The sequence below is a fragment of the Elephantulus edwardii genome, unplaced genomic scaffold (assembly GCF_000299155.1).
Source record: "Elephantulus edwardii isolate Elephantulus edwardi_28Jun2011 unplaced genomic scaffold, EleEdw1.0 scaffold00326, whole genome shotgun sequence".
NCBI lineage: Eukaryota > Metazoa > Chordata > Mammalia > Macroscelidea > Macroscelididae > Elephantulus > Elephantulus edwardii.
This window is the reverse complement of record NW_006400076.1, coordinates 740756-763183: the sequence shown is the minus strand read 5'-3', so window position 1 is coordinate 763183 and position 22428 is coordinate 740756. Positions and strand designations below refer to the sequence as shown.

Below are 22428 nucleotides of genomic sequence, written 5' to 3'. Positions count from 1 at the left end.
GGGAGAGTCTGCTGTCAGATACCTCTCCAAAGTACTGAAGAGCAGTAATATCAGTCTAGAGTCCAAGGTGTGCCTGATTCAGGCCATGGTCTTTACAGTTACTTGCTATGCATCAGAGAGCTAGACAATGACTAAGGATGATAGAAAGAGAATGGATGCCTTTGAGCTGTGGTTCAGGAGAAGAATATTGACTATACTACAGATGGCAAAGTGAACAAACAGATTTGTGCTAGAGAGGGTCCTTGTCCTTGGAGACAAGGATTCTGAAGCTTCGTCTGACATTCTTTGGACATATTGCAAGGTGGGATCAGTCCTTGGAGAGGGACGTCATGCTTGGGAAGGTGGAAGGGCAGTGCAAGAAAGGAAGACCCTTGATGAGATGAATTGATTCAGTGATTGGTGTGATAGCGGTAGGTGTGTCAGAGACAATAAGGTTGGAACAGAATTAAATGGGGTACAAGGCCATTGTACATAGGTTGACTATGATTTGCAAGTGACTCGATGGCATATAACAACAACAACAACCTTCTACTTCGTTCATAGAATTTGTTTCATAATGTGTTTCTCTTCAGTCACCAGTTGCTGCTAAAGGATTAATAGCTGAATAATTAAATGAGACAGAAAGATGAGCTGTCTTCTCCCATTATAGTTTATAACCTTGGACACACAGTGGAGGTTTGTGGAGTTAGAACTGACTTGACATCAGTGAGAAATAGCCAGAATCCCAAACCTATATAGCCTTTGCATCAATTCATTAGGTTTCTGACATGGCAAATTTTTACAACAGTGCCTGTATTTCTACAGAGCAGTTAGTGGATTCAAACCACTGATCTAAAAAGTTAAAACTAAAAAGTTAATGACCCAACACGTAAGGCATTACACCATCAAAGCTCCTTAAATAACTAAATATTGTTGTAGTTAGGTGTAATTAAGTCAGCTCCAGCTCATAGCAACCCTGTTTACAACAGAGACACAGGCTGCTCCTGCAGTATCTTCACAGTCCTTTCCATGTTGAGCCTATTGTTTAATGCAGCATATGTACCTCTTATTGAGGGGTCTTCCCTCTTTTTTTTTTTTTCTTTTTCCTTTCTTTCGGTCTTCCCTCTTTTTGTCGACCCTCTACATTACCAAGCTAGATATCCTCGTCCTACAGCTGAGCCATGCTGATAACATGCCCAAAATACAGGAGTTTAAGTCTCACTGTCCTCTCATCTAAGGAGCATTTTCTCTGTACTTCTAAGACAGGTTTGTGTATTAAGCATCCCGTATTAATCAGCAATCCCATAATTGGAAGACAGAAGTTTTTTCTTTCTGGTCTTCTTTATATATTGTTTATCTTTTATATGTGTATAAGATGATTAGACATACTGTGCATTTTGTTTTTCTCCTAGGATTGATGCACAAGTGATAATGATAGAGAATATAATTAGGTAATCATAGTTGCCTGGGGGCGGGGTGGGGGACAACAAACCTACTTAACTAAAGCAGTGCATTTCTTCTCAAAGGAGATATACTGCAAATATAGATACATGTGTACTTTTACATTTAAATTGAGCTGATTATCTTATCCAAGCTAATGAAATTTAAAACTAAAACAAAATAGTATCTTTAACATCTAAGTAATTATTTAGAGCAAGTTTTTCCCTGGTTTGTTTTGTTTTTATGGGTTTTTAAAAAGAATTGCTTTATTGTGATACAAAGTATAATAAAATGTTTATTAATTCAACATTTTTTAAAAAAATTATACTGGTTTATTTACATTTTTCTGGGTTTTAAAAAGGTTTTCTCTCTTTTTTTTTTTAACTGCAGGTTGTCCAGAGAGTCATTTAAGCATGGAGCCCTAAGAGATCAATTGACCAAGTTGGCTACAAGGCAGAAAAGCCTTTTAGTTGTGGCAAAAAACCAGAAAAAAATAAGCCTGAAATTTCAAGACTATAAGAATGACACATCATTGCCTGGATGTAGTTTGAGGAAACTGCCTTCTAGCCTAGAAATGCCTAGTGGAGATGATTGCCCAAAGCTCACCAGTCTGGAAAAATCTGTAGAGATCCCCTCAGGTTCACTTAGCCCTGACAGTCTTGTTTGTAGAGACACACAAGAAGCACAATTGTCTCAGGAAACCTGGCTTACAGTACATAATGACAGCCAAAATAACAACATTTGCCTAAATTCAGAAGCAGTGAGAAGGGAAGAGTCTTCTGATAATGAAGTGACTTTGGAACAGAACATGGGTGTCTGTGCCTTAGATGGATTATCCAGATCCAGTCAATTGGACAGCGCTGAGAAGGTTAAATCACCACCACAGCATGTTTCCTTTATTGCTCAGGCAGTTTATTCACAAAAAGAAAATGACCATCTACAAACTGCAGCCAAAGAGGGTGGTTCCTACAGTTGTTCTGTAGTTACAGGCACCTTAAATATTCCAGAAGTCAAAAATACACTTGTCCGTCCATCAACTGTTATTTGTGACCAAGTCCCTTCTAAATATGGTCCAAAACGAGGAAGCAAGAAAACTGTTTCCCAGCAGCCAACTAGAGCAGCATTCGAATTCCTAGCACACCAGAAAACTGCTGTCTGGCTCAGTGATTCTGTGCATCAGATGAAACCATGTCTTAAAAAATTAGCATCTTCTGTTCCATTTGCCAGTAACGGTCAAATCTCCACCTCTGGGGCTGGCTCTCAACATACTGCAAAAAGATCATTACGATACAATGCAGCTCCCAAAAAGAAATGCATGCAGATAAAGGATCTGATGTTACTAGGGAAAATTCATCCTGGAAATAACATTCTGGAATTCAAAACACAGGTATCCTATTTTTTTTCTTTTTCCCCTTAAAAGTCATGTAAATGTTATGAATAATTGTTACTGTCACACAGACTAGATATTCAGCTGATTAGACAAATAGGTTTTGTTGTTGTTTTGTGGCATTGAGTTGTCTGTGACTCATAGCAACCCTGTATACAACAGCTCTGAACCCTGTCCTTTCCTGCGCCAGTCTCATTGTCTTCAACACTTCTTAACTCCACTACCTCAGTCACTGTGTCAATCCATTTTATCCAGCATCTTCCTCTCCTGTGCTGACACTCTCTATCTTTCTAAACATGATGTCCTTCTTCCTGGACTGGTCCCTCCTGGCCATGTGCCCAAAGTATGTGAGATGGAGCTTCCAAATCCTTTCCTCCAAGGAGAAATTTTATCTCACTTTCTCCAGGACAGACCTTTTTTTGTTTTCTTGGCAGTCTGTGGTATGTTTAATAGTCTTCTCCAGCACCACAACTCAAAGGTATCAATTCCAGACTCATTGACTGAAGGGCCACATCATTACATTTTTAGCAAGTGAAATCATGCTTCAGAGTAGAAATAAAACCGAAAACAAAAGAAAAAGAAACCCACCAAACTCAAATTTGTTTCTGCCAAGTTAGAACTGATTCATAGCTGATCCTAAAGCAGGTTTTCTGAGGCTGTACACTGCACGGAAGAAAACTTTTCCCAAGGAGCTATAGGTGAATTCAAACTGCCAGAAGTGCTGCCTTTTGAGTTAGCAGCACTACACTTATTGACTATATCACCAGACCTCCCTTTCAGAGTCCAGAATAGAACTTGTAACTTATATTTCAGAAGCAAAGACTTAAAAACAATATAAAATAATGACTTGGAAGAGTATTTGGGTCCAGTTTTGGCTTCTACCGGTGTTCTGCTAAAGCATCGTTTAACAAAGGGATAAGTATAAATTAATCTTCCATAGAAGTTTAATTTAGAACCAAGGAGTGACTTGAAAATTGGCTGAACATGAAATGCCTACAAAGGAGGCTATCTCTCCCCTTTCTCCGCATTTTATTTTTTAATTCAGAGTTGCAAGTTTTGCAGAGTCCTTGAATGCTTTTTTGCTTATGGAGCAGTCCAACAGAAATTAATCCAGGCTAACTGAAAGTTAATTCCAATGAGTTCTGTTCCTAATTCTTTCCATATCTGCATAAGAAGGCTTTCCTATATTTTTTTTAAAAAAGGCATGTCTGACTCAGGGTTAACCTAAGTGTGTCAGGCTTCCTCGGGTTCCAGTAGCGGATTTTTCAGAAGTAGATTTCTAGGACTTCTTTCAGGGGCCTCTGAATGAACACAAACATTCAATCTTTAGGTTAATAACCAAAGATGTTCACTGTTTGCATCACTCAGCTTTATCTATAGGTTAGGAATAAAATATTTTCAATTTCCAAACAATAGATTTGAGGCCACGTTAGTGACAAGATCTCAGATCCTCAAGTGTTCCTGTTTGCCTATGTGTCAGCCAATTTGTTAAGCACAGCTACCTCAGATTACGCAAGGCAAGTGACATTTTTCTTAGTAAATTAATTATAATAATTCAAATTTTGACAGTTAAGGTTCCTTTTCTAGGTAGGATATAACAAAATGTTCATATTTTAGCAGGTTTTCTTCCTATAATAGTTTTATTGACATGTAATTGTCATACAATATGTAGCTAACTCTGAGAAGAATAGGAATCCAAAAACACTTGATTGTGCTTATGTGAAATATATACTTGGACTAGAAAGCAGTCATCAGAACAGATCAAGGAAACACCAGGGATGTGTCCTATCTCTATACCTTTTCAGTCTATATGCAGAACATAATATTTTAAATTTCCAAACAATAGATTTGAGGCAGGTTAACGACAAGATCTCAGAACCTCAAATGTTCCTGTTTGCCTATGTCTGAGCCAATTTGTTAAGCGCAGCTCTATGAGAAGGAATGTAACATCAGTGTTGGAGGAAAACTCATCAACAGATTACTTTATGCAGATGATACAACTTTGCCTGGTGAAACTGGGGAGGACCTGAAGTGCTTGCTGCTGAAAGTCAAGGGCTGCAGCCTTACGTATGGATTGAAACTCAGTATCAAGAAAATAAAGATTCTCACTATGGTTCAATTGGTAGCATCATGATGGACAGTGAAGAGATTGTTAACAGCTTCAGTTTGCTTGGCCCCACAATCAACATTCTTCGTGCCAGCAGCGAGGAAATAAAAAGATGAATTGCATTGGGAAAATCTGCTGTCAGACTTCTTCAGAGTATTGAGAACAGCGATGCCAGTTTTGAGACTAATGTGTGCCTGATTCAGGCCATGGTCTTCACAGTTACTTGCTATGCATCAGAAAGCTAGACAATGACTAGGGAGAATAGAAGAAGAATTGATGACTTTGAGCTGTGATGCTAGAGAAGAGTATCGAATATATCATGGACTGCTAAGAGAACAAACAGGTTCATCCTGGAGAGGGTGAAGCCTCCTTGGAGGAAAAGATTCTGAAGCTTCATCTGACATGCTTTCGACATGTTGAAATGCGGAATCTGTCCTCGGAGAGGGAGGTTATGTTTGGGAGGGTAAAGGGACAGTGCTAGAGAGGAAGAACCTTGATGAGGTGGATTGATTCAGTGACTGGAGTAAAGGGGATAGGTATGTCGGAGACAATAAGATTGGCACAGGACAGAGCAGGGTGTAGGGCTGTTGTGCACAGGGTCGTTGTGAGTCACAGGCGATTCAGCAGCACATGACAACAACATGTGTATCATGATTAATCATTGTGGTTTAATATGCATTTTAATAATCAAATATGTTGAACATCTTTTTATGTTTTTATTTACTCTGAATACTTTTGTGAAGTGGCTGTTTAAATCGTGTACATATTTATATTATTTGATTTCAAAACTTCATGATTATAGATAAAAACAGCTTATTTTTAATCTGTGTTTTCTCTTTTACTGAAGGAAACTACTCACAAAGCCAGTATTTTATTGAGTGGCAAAATTAAGGCAGAAAGTGGTCAGATTTATCAAAATCCACTTACCTGGCTTAAGGATCTCCTAGGAGGTGACAGTTCTGTAACCTGGAATTATGCTTGGAGTAAGGTGAGTTATTAATCCATGTATCTTTAACTTTATATTTAAATGGCTAGGTCAATATCTTTGTAATGATGGAATTGCTCAGTTGTTTCTCAGGTGCCCTTCTATTACAGCTGCATGTCCTCTCCCCTACTTTCTGCCCGTCTTCCCCAGGGGCAGAGTTGCACAACTCCTGCGTCTCCTTTTCCTTGTTCCTCATCTAGTCTCAGAAACGTTAATGCTCTTGATCTTTTACTTTCTTTCATCTCCCAAAAGGTGATTCCTGAGCTGGGTGAATCCACCTAGAAAACACTAGTGTATTGCTAATTTAGTTCATATATGACATTGGTATTTTGATGACATAAAGCTTAGTTTTCCCCTAAAGTCAAAAGGAATGAGTGAGGTCCCTGAAATCACATAAATTATTGTGTGTTTTTGTTCTTGAATCTTCTCTCATTCATGAAATGTGAATCAGATCCCATGAACATCTACCTCCAGGTATCCAAACCACTGCTATGGAAATATCATTATAGTGATTCACCCAGCAAAATATGGGTCATCACCAGGCATTTGTCATCACCATTTCACAGACTAGCAAGTAGCTTCTCCCTCCCACTCTGCCCACCCTCACTATTAGACCTGCTCTAAGACTATATTCTCAGACTTCACAGACTGGATTCCTAGAGTTCTGGGTCAGATAGGAACAGCTCTTGGTATGGTACCCTTACTTATAACAGTGTAACACTGCTTTTACAATTTTCTCCATTATATAGTCTCTCTGCTTCCCCTTTCCACCCCTACCCCTAAAGTTTTTGTTGTTTTGGCTTTTTGTTTCCTACTCCTGAAGGCACCAGGCCATCTTCTTTTTGTTCACCTCCACCTCCTTCCACTGTTACATGTAACAGTAATATTATGTTAGTAGGAGTGCAGAGAAGCCAAAGCACAAGGAAGAATTCAAGATACTAAAGAGGTGAATAGAATATTTCAAAAGGCAGCATGGGATGATAAAATAAAATATTACAATGAAATGTGCAAGGAGTTGGAGTCAGAAAATCAAAAAGGCCAAACTCACTCAGCATTTCTTAAGCTCAAGGAACTGAAGAACAAATGCAAACCTCAAGTTGCTATAATCAAGGATGCTTTCGGCAGAATATTAAATGATGCAGGAAGTATTAAAAGACGATGGAAAGAATATACTGAGTTGCTGTATCGAAAGGAATTGGCAGACACAGAAGAATTTCATGAAACATATGAACAAGAGCCTATGGTGATGAAGGAAGAAGTTCAAGCTGCTTTGAAGAAAATAGCAAAAAATAAGGCAGGAATAGATGGTATACCAATTGACATATTTCAGTTAACAGATGCTGCCCTGGTTGTGCTCACCAAGTTGTACCAAGAAATCTGGAGAACAACCACGTGGCCAACTGACTGGAAGAGATCTATATTTGTTCCCATCCCAAAGAAGGGTGACCCCACAGAGTGTGGAAACTATAGAACAATATCATTGATTTCACATGCAAGCAAGATTCTACTGTAGATTATCAAAAAATGACTGGAACAACACATCAGCAGAGAACTGCCAGAAGTCCAGGCTGGGTTTAGAAGGGGTCGTGGTACTAGGGATATTGTAGCTGATGTTAGATGGATCTTGGCTGAAGGCAGGGAGTACCAGAGGAATGTCTATCTGTGTTTCATTGATTATGCAAAGGCATTTGACTGTGTGGATCATAACAAACTGTGACTCTGAGAAAAATGGGAATCCCAGAACACTTGATCGTGCTAATGCGAAACTTATACTTGAACCAAGAGGCAGTCATCAGAACAGAGTAAGGAAACACTGCATGGTTCAAAATTGGGAAGGGTGTACGCCAGGGATGTGACCTGTCTCCAAACCTTTGCAACCTGTATGCAGAACAGATCATCCGGGAGGCTGGGCTCTATGAGGAGAAATGCGGCATCAGGATTTGTGGAAGATCTATCAACAATCTGCGATATGCAGATGACACAACCCTGCTTGCTGAAACTGAGGAGGACCTGAAGCGCTTGCTGCAGAGGGTCAAGGACTGCAGCCTCCAATATGGATTGAGGCTCAATGTCAAGAAGACAAAGATTTTTATCACTGGGCCAATTGGCAGCATCAGGATGAATGGTGAAGAGATTGAGATTGTTCACAGATTTCGTTTTCTTGGCTCCACAGTCAAAACTCTTGGCACCAGTAGCCCAGAAATTAAAAGATGTATTGCGATGGGAAAGTCTGTTGTTGGGGACCTCTCCAAAGTACTGAAGAGCAATGGTTTCTTTCTGGAGACTAAGGTGCGTCTGATACAGGCAGACAATGACTAAGGAGGATAGAAGGAGAATTGATGCCTTTGAGCTGTGGTGCTGGAGAAGAGTATTGAGGGTACCATGGACTGCTAGGAAAACAAACAGATTCATCCTGGAAAGGGTCAAACTGGGTGGCTCCTTGGAGGCAAGGATTCTGAGGCTTCGTCTGACATGCTTTGGACATGTTGTAAGGAGGGACCGGTCCTTGGAGAAAGACATCATGCTTGGGTGGGTGGAGGGACAGTGCAGGAGGGGAAGGCCCTCTATGAGGTGGATTGATTCAGTGACTGAGGTAATTGGGATGGGAGTGTCAGGGACAGTGTGATTGGCACAGGACAGAGCAGAGTTTAGGGCTATTGTACATAGGGTCGCTATGAGTCGCAAGCGACTCGACAGCACATAACAACAACAGTTAACATCTTACCCATGGAAAGTCATTTTTGTTGCAAAGGTGGATTCACACTCACAGGGATCAGTATGATGGTGTGACTACAGTAGCAAAGATTTATGCTTGTCTGCAGTGTGCCCAGGGCTGACTCAATTTTCCCTCCTCTTTTCTCTGTTGGAACTGCTGCATTTCTTGCAGTTAAGTAGAGGTGACATCAGTGGCCCTTATTCCATACAAATGCCTCATTTATATGTCACATTCCCCCTGGTCTTTTCTCATCAATCACGTCAATTATAGGCAAACTATTTAGCACCAGTAGAATGGCAATGCAAAGGTAGACATTAAAATTCTTGTATATAAAATACTCACATATTATCTGAGCAAAGCTTATCTCATTTTTTTTAGGTTATACCAAAAATGAAAATAGTTTCAAAACTTACTATGGGGCATTCATGCACTTCTAGTAAATATCTCAGACTAAGAAGCACTGGCCCAGTGAGTTTCTTTACAATATTTAAAGATCTCCTGTAAAGTTTACCATCAACATCTCTGACTCCTCCTGTTTTGGGGTTGCTTCTGAGTTCACAGTCACTTCTTGATGAAAAGAACTTTTTTTTCTGCTTTGGTAATTATGAACATTTTTACTGACAAGTTTTGAGAATTGTGGTCGGGCTTTGAGACCAGGAGTGGGTGGCTGTCAAGCAAGAAAAGCCAGGAAACTAGGACTTACTCTGCGTTAGATATCACTAGACAGATGACTCATTCCCCCTACTTAAGCAGTTTGGTTGCTGCACAGCTTTACCAAAGGACTCCTGAAACTGTGTTCCAATGGGCATCATAGACGTGTACCTCTATGTATGTCTCTCGCACGCACGCTTGCGCTTCCTCTCTGCCACTGTTTCCAGGAGAGTAGGCCTCTCTACCTGATTCCACTCTGGATAAATTTTATCTAGTTAGCTGCTTTCAGGCCTCTATGTGTTTGAAAAGAACTTTTAGAAACTACCTGGTAAACTCCATCCCTGTAAGATTTTCATATAATGGTCTGGTAGCATAGGGTATAGAGAATTGTGCTGCTAACCCAGAGTCTATGCTGTCTGGAAAGAGAAAGATGGACAGTCTCCTCCCATGAGATTTAAGCCCTGGAAATTCCCGGCAGGCTCAGCTGTGACTTGGAAGCAGTTCAGAGGCAATGAGAGTGAGCCTAGGTTGATGCCAAGCGATTGTTTTTGTTTATTTCCTCTTTATTGTAAATTGCTGCTATTTTCATAGACATAAACATTTCATTAGAAAAAAATGTGTGTGTGTGTATATATATATATATATATTAATTTTTAGGTAGATGAGGTCTTTTTTTATTCTCTTACAGTTTAGGGCTAAAAATAACACAGAAAATAATAATATTAAGGACTAGTCTGGTGCTGGATATTCAGATGTTTCAAAAACTAAACAAAAAAAGCTTCTCAAGTGATTTCTCAGTGCAGCCTGGCCTGAGAACCACCAATCTAAATGAAGTCATTTAAACTTACAGAATCTCAATTTTCTTACATATGAGTATGTAAAAAAAAAAAAATTGGTACTATATAGTTTCTAAAGACTCTTGCTGCTTGGAGATTCTAAGATTTGCACAGCACTGTGTAGGATATAAATCACTTTTCTATATATCCTTTCATGACCACTCCATGAAGTGGGAAGGCTAACCCCATCTATGGATGTAGAAACAATTCAGGAGATTAAGTGACATGACTAGTGTAATGGACAGTAAGTGATGGAATCAAGACTAAGACTTTGTTTTCTTATTTTCCCTGTACATTCTTTGCTTATTTAAAAGGGTAGCAGAAGGGAGGCCACATGCATCATTGGAAACAGACTGCTTGAACTCAAAAAGAGTACAGTATCAGCCAGCCTTCTTTATGCAAAAACGTTATGTAAGGCCTCATCATATGCAGCAAAGAACAGGAAAGAATGTCTTTCTGTGATGTAATTACAATGAAGAAGAGGTGGTGCTCATGACTACCCACACTAGACTGATGCAGGTGAAAAGGGCGCTGCCATTTGAGCAGTTTACTTATATAAACATACTTTCCAGCCAGTCACTGTACCACCACCTGTATTTACCATTATAGATTAGTTCCTTCCAGTTTAATTTTAGCCTTTCTCTATCATTTCCTCCACTCAACCCTTTTCTTAAATTCCTCCCACCACCATGATTGTTGTTGTTAGGTGCCGCCAAATTGACTATGACTCATCAATCTTATGAGCAACAGCTCTGAACCTTGCCTTATCTTGCACCATCTTTATGATCTCTGGCTTACTTGATCCAATTAATACAGACACCATGTCAATCCATCTCCTTGAGCTCTCTTTTGTTGACCCTCCACTGATCCAGGTTATGATCTTCTCAATTACCTGCTATACAGCAAAGAGTCAGAGAGTGAATAAGGATGAGAAAAGAAGAATTGATGCCTTTGAGTTGCGGTATTAAGAAGAATACTGAATAGACCATGACTGCCAAAAAATCAAACAGATATGTTGTGGAGAAAGTGCAGCCAGAATGCTCCTTGGAGGCAAAGATGACGAAGCTTCATCTCTCATTCTTTGGACATGTTGCTAAGCAAGGCTTTTCCTTGGAAAGGGACATCATATATGGCAAGACAGAAAGTCAATAAAGGAGAGGAAGACCCCTAACAAAATGGATTGACCCATTGACTGTAGCAAGGGGCTCATGTGTGTCAGAAATGATAAGAGCACAGGATAGGGCAAGGTTCAGGTCTTTTGTCTATCAGGCTGTACTGAGTTGTCTTTGACTCGACAGCACCTAAAAATCACCTTTCCCAGCATGATGTGTTTTTTCCAAGGACTGGCCCCTCCTGACAATGTGCCCAAAGTTGGTGAGACAAAGTTCTACCTTCTTTGCCTCTAAGGAGCACCCTGGTTGCACTTTCTCCCACACAGACTTGTTTGTTCTTTTGGCTTTCCATAGTATATCCAGTACTCGTCCTCAACACCAAAATGCAAAGGCTTGGATTCTTATTTGGTCTTCCTTGTACATTCAGCTTTCATATGTATTCTAAGCAATTGAAAACACCATGACTAGATATGCTGTACCTTGGTCTTTCAACTGATACCCTTTCTTTTTAGCACTTTGGAGCAAAAGAGCTGCAAGTGTCCATTAATAACTGGAACATGGAATTAATAAAGCATGAATCTAGGAAAATTAGCAGTTGTCAGAAGGGAAACGGAATACTTAAAGATTGACAATCTCAGGCATTAGGGGGTTGAGATGAACTGGTACTGACCACTTTCATTAGGAACATCAAAATATAAAAAGGTTGGAGCATGAATATAGAAAGTGATGAGAATTGTGCATGAAGCCCTCTGTGTATTCTTTTTTTTTCTTAAAATGTTTCATATTTTAAACACATAATTCATATACAAAATTACACTTCACAAAATTTAAACTATATTCTTTTATAAAGCTTCTGGGTTTCCATAATGGGGTTTAACACTGCTGGGGGGAAAATGAAGCAGACAGACTCTTCAAAGGTGTATAATCGCCTGCCGGCACAGCAGTGACAAAGCGGCGTGGCTGCACACCGGCTGCCGGTGGCCCCTTAAGCCTGATGAACGGCCGAACCTGCAGGCTGCACCGAGGGCCGGTGCACCGCAGCCCCTCTGTGTATTCTTACTTAAACTTGTTGTGAGCCTAGAGGAGGAAAAAAAGGAAGAAAATATGGTTGAAGTATGCATTTTTAAACATATATAAGCCCCATTTAAAAAAAAAAAAAAAGCAAGCTATTTCCATCAAGTTAGTTCTGACTCACAGTGATCCTATAGGACAAGTTGCCCCGTAGGGTTTCCAAGGACAGTCTTGCAGCATGGGAATAGACTAGACTGCCACACCTTTCTTCAGCCAAGCAGGTGGTAAGGTTTTTAAATTGCTGACCTTCTGGTTACCCACTGAGTCACTAGAATTCATTGCACATTATCAGGAGGTCTGCATCCTGAAAAGGTAAGTAATGTGAAATGCTTGTTGCTTTCTCTTGCCTGGGGCCACAATAGAGAATGATCTTTCAGAGTGGGTATTGGAAAGAGTAGGTAAGAATAACAATGAACTTCACTTACCCAAGATACCAGTTCTTTCATAGAAGTCTTTTTTGACTACTTCCTATCTTCTAAATTTCTGGAGAAATATTTGAGAAAGAATTTTAATTTTTTAGTCATGTCTTTTTGTGTAAAGATGCACTTAAAAGAAAACCTCTTTTTTTTCTTTTTTTTTCTATAATTATATTTTATTAATTTTCATAAACATTTACAGAGATTTTGGGCTTCCACTCATTCATTGTTGCACTATTCTCTCTACCCTCCTCCCAGTTTGTTCTTGTCCAAATGCCACAGTGCTTGTCAAAGCCAGTTCTGATTAATCTTCTTTGTCAGTGTGTCCTTTGCCATTCCCTATCACTCCTCCCTGAGAGAGACTTCATCCTGAGTCATAAGGAAAAGGGGATGGCGTATTCTCTTAGCTACTTCCTGCTGAAAAGGGACGCTGTGGGTTTCAGGGTGAAGATCTTCTCTCACTACTAAAAGAAAACCTCTTGTTTCCCTTTTTTTCTTTGTTTTTTGATTTTTTTTTCTGGGTGAGGAAAAACAATTATTCTTTTCCCTTTTTGTTTATTCCTAGGGTAGTAAAAATTTGTAAGATGTGCTTCTTAAAATTTGAATTGGGGTTAAAATAGTCATTGAATCGTCCATGAACAGATTTCCATTAGTGGGTGCCAACAAATGGTTTTTCTGAAGACATATAAAAAATAGACTGTTAGTTTCAAATAAATTGGAGCTCCACAGGGAAATAAATTCTTTGATATTTGTTTAGTATTCAGGTTATGTTTTATATTTTTTGTGTTACTACATAAGATACAAGGAAACATTTGCTACTCCAATTAATAATGGTTAATACTATATTTTTTTCATAGGCCTTACCAAAAAAAAGGGGGAAGAGGAAAGTTAATGGATAATTTCACTTGCTTCATTAACTTTATTTATTAACTTTATTTCCAAAATAGTGGCTGGCTGGATCAATCATCCATTCTGTCTCACTTCCTTGTGGCTTACTCCACCCAGACACACACTCAAAAACACATATCTCTTTCCTAAGCAGGCTATAGCTTAGAGAATCAGCTTCTACTGCTTTCTGAGGAAGATGGTCCTTATACTTTAAGAGGTTCCATGAAAGAAAGCACCTATGCCCTTAAGTCAAGTGCTCCTGCAGTCCTGCCTTTCACAAGCGAACAGCAACCTGATGACAGCCTTCCACACTTTCTCTCCTTCTCCATGATTAGCTCTCATGTGGCCAGTAATCTATCAGTAATCTTTCATCACATTGGATCTTGGATGGCAATCAGAGATTGCTGGAGACTGTGCTCCAAGACCCAAAGAACCTAGCTTCCACCTCTGCCCACATGGCTCTTTGAGTAGGCACTTGAACTAGATTTGGACACACAGGATTTATTTTGGGATGTTGAGTTAGTCATATGTTTGCTCTTGGGCTCAGGAACAGGTCTGTTAGGAAAAACCCTGTTCCCTGGTATGACCTGTTTATTCATTAGTCTTGACAATAAATTACTCCTACATTGTGGAAAATATTTTACCTTAGGTTATTTTAAAGCGATATATTTTATATACATTAATTACCTTCAGTGGTATGTTCACCACCTACCAGGACTCATAACTTCTAAGGCCACCATGCACAGTTTTATATAACCCAGCACTAACTGATTCAAACATACTTTAAAATCTGAGATATAGGGGGGGAAATGTACCGTGTCTGCAGTTTGATGAGTTTGTAAGATACATATTAGACATTATAAGAGCAACCCAGGACCAGTTCCTGTGGAGTATGTTCCTACTCCGCAGTTGAGTCCATAGGGAGTCTCACTAATACAAAGGCCCAGCTCTCTCTGATGATTCAGATCTACCAGCAGCTCTGTGGGAGATGGTTGGGCAATCTCCTCTCCTGCAATTGAAAGCTTCTGAAAGCCAGCAGAGGGTCAGCTATGAGTCACTTTCCACTTGATGGCAGTGAGTTTTTATAGGGATTTCAAGGACCTGTGTGAAGCAGGTCCACTTCTGGATGGTTTTGAACTGCTAACCTTTCAGTTAGTCATTGAGCACTTAACTGTGGCATAATGGGGGGGAAGGGGAAGGGGGAGAAGCAGTTGTTTCTAATTGGAATGAATAATTCCTTTTAAAAGGATTAGCACAAAACTGGTTGCTATGAGACAGAGGTTAGGAATGTCCCAAATGCCCAACATTTCCAAACTCTCTGTTGTACCACTCCATCATCTCTAACATCAACTGTTCCTGCTCCCTTCAACCTTCTTGCTCCCATCTATGTTCCCTAACTGAATTAGGGCACTCTTGATAGTGTAGTCCATAGGTAATTGCACAGCTAACCCAAAGGTTGCTTCTTGGTACCAACAGCCAGGAAATTAAAAGATTAATTGCACTGGGAAAATCTGCAGTCAGAGACCTCTCCAAAGTACTGATGAGCACTGATATCAGTCTGGAGACTAAGGTGCGTCTGATTCAGGCCACATGGTCTTTGCAATTATTTTCTATGCTCCAGAAATCTGGACAATGACTAGGGATGATAGAAGGAGAATTTATGCCTTTGAGCTGTGGTGCTGGAAAAGAGTATTGACTCTACCATGGATTACTAGGAAAACAAACAGGTTCATCCTTGAGAGGGTGAAACGAGGCTATTCCTTGGAGGCAAGGAAATGAGGCTTTGTCTGACATACTTTGGACATGTTGCAAGAAGGGACCAGTCCTTGAAGAGGGGCGTCATGCTTGGGAAGGTGGGGGGACAGCACAAGAGAGAAAGACCCTCTATGAGGTGGATTGATTCAGTCTCACTGGAGTAATGGGATAGTTGTGTCAGAGACAGTGAGATTGGCACAGGATAGAGCAAGGCTTAAGGCTATGGTACATAGGGTCACTATGAGTCACAAGGGACTCAACGGCACATAACAACCACCACCACTGAATGGTGGTATCTCTTTGGCAGTTCTAACGTACCAACATCTCTTAGAGAGAGATGGACAGTCTCCTCCCTTGTGATTTAGAACCTCAGAAACCTGCTAGAGAGTCAGCTATGTTGACATCAATGAGGTTTTAAAAGTTAAATTGATACAGAATCTCAGATATTCACTTAGTGTCAGAGAAATGACTCACAGGGTTGTGCAGGCTGTCAGGTCAGGCTTGTTCACTCAGTCACTGCAGATAGCTGCTTGCAGGGTGACTGAATCAGCCCAATCCATGAGTTTGCAGAGGCTGTTAAGTGACAAACTGCTGGCTGTAGGCAATGAGGTTTTTTAGCTGGATCAGGTCACATGCAGTGTCAGAACAAAAAAGAGTCAAACCTGCTGAGAATATTCTTCTGTATAATGTCTCAGAGCTATATGCACAGCCTCATTCTGAAGGGAGCTAAAGGTCATGCTTTAGAACTTAGTCATACTTGCTAGTGGAATGGAGATTTCAAGATACATCTCATCACAATCCTACTTCACTGATACAGGAGATAATTCACGCCAGAATGGGGTTGTAAGCGCAGAGAAAGAGGCAAGAGTTTATAACACATCACAAATAGAAAACTGTGACTAGCAGGGCCATATTACTTAATTCCCTGCATCACACTCATTATTGATTATTTGGTGAACTGACAACATTCTTGGCCCTTTCCTTTCATAGTTACTGAGGTTATAAACGGGCTCAGGCATTGTGGGATGTAACAAGAGATTGTGAGGATGGTACAGGATAGGGCAAGGTTCCCATCTGTTGTTCATATAGGGTCACTGTGATTCACGATTGACTCCACAGTACCTAAGAACAACAAAGGAATGGAGCTCTGGTGGCTTGGTCTATAGCAAGACACACTTCAAAACCACTCAGAAGAAGTATGGGCAGTCTCCTGTTGCAATTTACAGTCTCGAAAACCTGATAGAGGCTCTCTGCGAATTGGAACCCATTCATTGGCAGTAAGCATGAGTTCTTGAGAAGAGAGGAGTTTTGGAGGTGTGGTATGTTACTTACTGGGCTACTAATCAAGATCACTGATTCGAATCAGCCAACCACTTCAGGGGGGAAATGAGCCATTTCCTCCACAAGGATTTATATCATTGTCAGAAGTGACTAGATTAGCAGAATTGACCATGGGTCTGCAGAATCCCCTAGTTCTTAAATATCTTTTCCACCCATTATGATGTTTGTAATTCCATCGGTAGAGATTATTCATTAAATTTGTGAAGTATTGTTAAGCTCTAAAAAAAGTCTTCTACTAACCAAAAAGCTATGGGTCTATGATACTTCGAATCCACCCGTGACTTGATGGAGAAAAGATGGGCAGGCTCCTCCTCTTGAGATACACAACCTTAAAAGCTGGATGAAAGGTCGCTTTTGAGTTGGAATAAATTCAAAGGCAATAGTTTTCCCTTGAGTGTAAGTTTGAGGAGAAGAATTACTTGTACTAAGGCCTGTGGTTTGAATCCACCAGCTGCTGCTCAGAGATAGAAGGGTGAGTAACCTCTTCCCGTGTGATTTACTGCCTCTGAAAACCCGCTGGAAGGTCAGCTGTGAGTCGGTTGGCACCTACAAAAAGATGCAGTTCTACTGTTGTCCTATAGAGTTGTGATGAATCCGATTGGACTATGATTCATAAAGTAGTAAAGGAAGTGTTGTTTGAGTTGACTTGGTGGTTTTCCCACAGTGACTTAACCTCAGGGTATGATGCGTTAGAATAAAGAGTGAAGAAGCCAAAGATCTTTAAGACCAGGCTGTTTCTATCAAGTGTTTGTCATTCTACCTCAACCTGGCCCATTCATTTCTAAGACTTGATCCTTTGGACTAGTATTAACTTAAATCCGTTAACTATCTGCTTGCCCCCCCCAAAAAGTACCATAACTTTTATATTTTCATAATATTAGTACATTAATTTTTAAAAATTGTAAAAAAGCAAGTACTTAGAAATGATTGTTGAGAAGTAAATGGATGAAAAAATTAATTATACATGACAGGGACCTGCTTTATTTTGGTAAAGAACTAGACATTTACAGAATATCTGTGGCATATGATCTCTGTTGTAAAGACTCAATTTTGTTATAGCACAAAAACTACAATAGAGCCTGTTACTAGACATTGCTGTGTTTCAGTAAAACTTTATTTTTAAATATAGTAACAGGCTAGATTTGGACATAGGCTGTAGTTTAATAACTGATGATATAAAATACTCAATTGCTGTATGAGATTATTTAATTACTGTATAATACATTTTATTATATACATGTATATTTACAATTGTATACTTCATTATGTGCAGATAACGTATCTTGGGAAAGAGCTTTTAAAATATGTTTCTGAGGAAATGGCCATGCCTCCAGAACCAAGCATAGTCCCACAGCAGCTTCAATCTTACCTTCCAGGTATGTGAAAGCCAATACTAATTTCTTAATTATGCAGATAAAAACCACTCAGGCCGACTGACCAAATATTCCATTTCTTTTTCCCAATCAAGGTGAAATTTACATAACATTTACCATTTTAAAGTGAACAGTTCAGTGGCATATGTATACTATTGTACAACTACAACTACTTAGTTTCAAAAATATTTTCATCACTCAAAAGGAAACCTGAACCCTTCAAGCATAATTGCTCTTTATGTCCTCCTCCCCAGACTCTGCATTCTGTTTCTTTGGTTTTACCTGTTCTGGTTCTTCCAGAATGCAGACAATATGTATGTATTATATACATATAGAACATATACAGTTCTTCCAGAATGCATACAGTATGTGACTCTTTTGTGTCTACTTCTTTCACTTGGCATAATGTTTTTAGGATCAACTATGTTGTAGAATACATCAGTAATATCTATATCTCTATATGTTGTTGTTATTGTTGTTGATTGCCTTCGAGTTGAGCACGACTCATAGCGACCCATGAACAAAAGGCCTCAAGCCCCTCTACAACTATCAATATTTATCAAAATTCATAGTTTCTGGAGGCATGTTGTTTAGGAAGTGTGTGCCACTCCTGCTTCAGATTCCATACATTAGAATTCTTTTTTTTTTCAGTTGGTAAACTACAGCCTATGTCAAAATTTGGCTCATATTGGTGTTTTGCTGTTTTTTATTAAAAAAAGTTTTACTGTGACAGAGTATTGTCTGTTCATTTAGCATAGATGAGTTGAAACCTAGACCAAGAAGCTGTTGTGTGAACAGAGCAAGTGAACACTACATGGTTTAAAATTAAGAAATGTGTGCATCAGGGTTATATCTTTTCTCCATACCTATTTCATCTGTGTGCTGAGCAAATTATTTGAGAAGCTGGTCTTTGTGAAGAATAATGTGACATCAGAATTGGAGGAAAACTCATAAGCAACCTGTGCTATGTAGATGATACAGCCTTGTTTGCTGAAAGCAAAAAGGACCTGAAACACTTGATGCAAAAGATAAAGGCTACAGCTTTCACTATGGCTTCCATCTTCAGTATCAAGAAAACAGAAATCTTCACTACTGAATCAACAGGCAACATCATGATAGATGGAAAAAAGATGGAAGTTATCAAAGATTTCATTTTGCTTGGATCCATAATCAGCAACCATGGTAACAGCAGTCAATAAATAAAAAGATGTTTTGCATTGGTAAAATCTGCTGTTAGAGATCTCTCCAAAGTGCTTAAGAGCAAGAATTTAAAGACTAAAGTGCATCTGACCCAAGCCATGATATTTTCAGTTACTTCCTATGCATCTGAGTGCTGGACAGTGAATAAGGATGACAGAAGAAGAATTAATGGCTTTGAATTGTGATGTTAGAGAAGAGTATTAAATATTCATGGACTGAAAAAAAGGGACAAATGAGTCTGTCTTAGAGGAAGTGCAACCAGAGCTCTGTTAGAGGCAAGGATGTAAAAAAGAATCTCACAGTATTTTGAACACATAGGGAGGGGCCAGTCCTCAGAAAAAAACATCAAGCTAGGAAAAGTGGAGGGTCAGAGAAAGACAGGTAGATCCTCCTCGAGAAGATGGATTGAGACAATGACTATAATAATGGGTCGAGTCTATCAGAGATTAGGACGGTACAGGTATGGCAAAGTTCATAAGGTCGCTATGAGTGGTAGTGACTTGATGGCATTTAATAACAACATTTAGTGTCAGACCCTGTGCCGGACATCTCAGAGTGCCAAAGGACGATATAGTAATCTCATTTAGATGTTTTCTTTTGACTTTTTTGTTTTTATCTGTCCCAGCAGCATGGTTAATCATTAAGAGTCTTTCTAGAACTCTTAAGCGAGACAGAGGATCATACAGGCAATATAAAAGGCTGCTATGAAACAGGGCTTTTTTTTGCTGTAGTAATATCAGGCAAGATGCAGAGGTTCATGTTCATATTCCATCTGAAGAAATACAGGGAGGAAATTCTGCTGGTGTGGTCTGTAGGGAGTTGAGCTGCTAACCCTTTGTGGCAGTTTGAATAGCCAGCCGTGCCTTGAGAGAAAGATGGGCATCCTCCTCCTGGGTGGATAACAGCCTCACAAACCCAGTGGAGAATCATCTGTGAGTCAGCTCAGATTTGAGTTGGGGTTTGGGATTTTTTTTTAATATGTATAAAGAAATCAAAGATGCACAAACACTTTGGTTTTCCTTTTCAATTACTGTGAATGGATGCCACTATTTTTGGTTGACAGTAATAATTTCTGGAATGATTCTTATGTGAGCTACATGATTACCTAGTTATCTCATTTACTTTTTAACCCTGTTTTTTAAATAGAGAAAACAAATCAAAGTCTTAAATACTAGACAGAGGACTCAAACAGAGATCAGTTTGACTCTAAAGTTTGAAACACTACTCTGAAACATGATCCTCTTGAGATAAATATTCTGGAAAATAAGGAGGGACAAGAAGTCTGTTTAGCTTTGTTTTAAACAACATGTCTTAAACATGTTATATGATGATGTTGTTAAGTGCTGTTGTGTCATCTACTATTCATAACAACCATATGTACAACAGCTGTGAACCCTGCCCTGTTCCCCCCCCCCATCCTGAGCCAGTCTCACTGACTCCGACACATCCACTCCTCTTGCCCCAGTTACTGTATCAATCCATCTCACCCAGGGTCTTCCTCTCCTGTGCTGTCCCTCCACCCTTGCAAGCATGATGATAATATAGTAATATTTAATAAGGGACTTGATGCCTTTGAGCTGTGGTGCTGGAGAAGAGTATTGAGAGTACCGTGGACTGCTAGGAAAACAAAGATTCATCCTGAAAAGGGTTAAACCGGGAAGCTCCTTGGAGGGAAGGATTCTGAGGCTCCGTCTAACATACTTTGGACATGTTGTGAGGAGGGACCGGTCCTTGGAGAAGGACATCATGCTTGGGAGGGAAGGGAAGGCCCTCTTTGAGGTGGATTGATTCAGTGACTGGGGTAATCGGGATGGGTGTGTCAGAGACAGTGCGATTGGCACAGGACAGAGCAGAGTTTAGGGCTGTTGTACATAGGGTCGCTATGAGTCGCAGGCGACTCGATGGCACATAACAACAACAACAACAAGAAGTAACAGCAGTCTAATGACTAATTTGTTTCTATGTATCATTTTCATTACATGATACCAAGAAAACCCTGAGTCAGGCATATAAATAACAAATTTTAATCTTGCCATTTTAAGACTCTTCAGTGAATCAGAGATGGTGGAAGAGCTTTATTCTATTTTAAAACTTTAAATTGGTAACTCAAGTTAATGGATTCAAGAATGTTAAAATGTGGTAAAATAACACATTTGAAAGTACATATTGTCTCTAATTAAAGATTTTTAAAAACATACACACATAACATTTAAAATTAAATTCTATTAAGTTATTGCCTCTACCATCATGCAAATTATACCAACTTACAACAACTGTGTAGGTCAGAACAGAGTGTCCCATGGGGTTTCCAATTCCGTAAATCTTTACAGAAGCAGACTTCTTCATCTTTCTCCTGGTGGTGCTTGTGGATTCAAACTGCTAACCATTCTGTTAGCCCCCCAACACTTAATCAGCTGTATTACTAGGGCTCTTTCAAAACCCTTGAAGCATCCTTTATCTTTTTAAGCTTTTAAGGCTTTAGGACAGAGTAAGTTTAGGGTGCATTTTGTCTCTTGAAATTTCACAACTTCTTCCTAAGCCTATATTGTGTCCTTTTGTGTTTTTGAGGGAATCATCACTGATTTTAGCTTGTTAGTTTGTTTGTTATCAAGTGTATATCTAGGATGGGGAAAACAAACTTCTATAAAGCTCTAGTGCCCAAGTGGTAAGACGATATACTGCAATCCCAAAGGCACAAGGTTTGAATCCATCATTTGCTCTGTGGAAGAAGAATGTTTAATCTCCTGAGCGACTTACTGCCTCTGAAAACCTGCTGGAGGGTCAGCTAAAGGTTGGTTCTGACTCGACACACATAATAATAACAACGTAATTTGTCACCATTCTCTACAAGTGTATTAAAATTTTTCACAAAGTTTTGAAAAAAGAAATGGAAGGTGCTCTTTTTATTTAGACCATTATTTGTTATTTACCGAGCAAGCCAACTTTATATATTTTTGTCACTTGTCACCATAGTACCAAGACACTCAAAACACATTAGATTATTTATATTCCAAAAGGCAGCACGGAATGACAAAGCAAAATATTACAATGAAATGTGTGAGGAGCTATAGTCGGAAAATCAAAAGGGCCAAACTCGTTCAGCATTTCTTAAGCTCAAGGAACTGAAGAACAAATTCAAACCTTGAGTTGCTATAATCAAGGATGCTTTAG

The 22428-nt window shown here is 39.4% G+C and overlaps 1 protein-coding gene across 1 annotated transcript in view; it reads left to right on the top strand.

The window, feature by feature from the left end:
- ANKRD31 (ankyrin repeat domain 31) overlaps positions 1–22428 on the top strand; it is a 246018-nt gene that overhangs the window by 214016 nt on the left and 9574 nt on the right. Inside the window, 3 exon segments of the mRNA XM_006901438.1 lie at positions 1810–2806; positions 5761–5901; positions 17958–18060. Of these exon segments, the coding sequence (XP_006901500.1) occupies positions 1810–2806; positions 5761–5901; positions 17958–18060 (1241 nt within the window).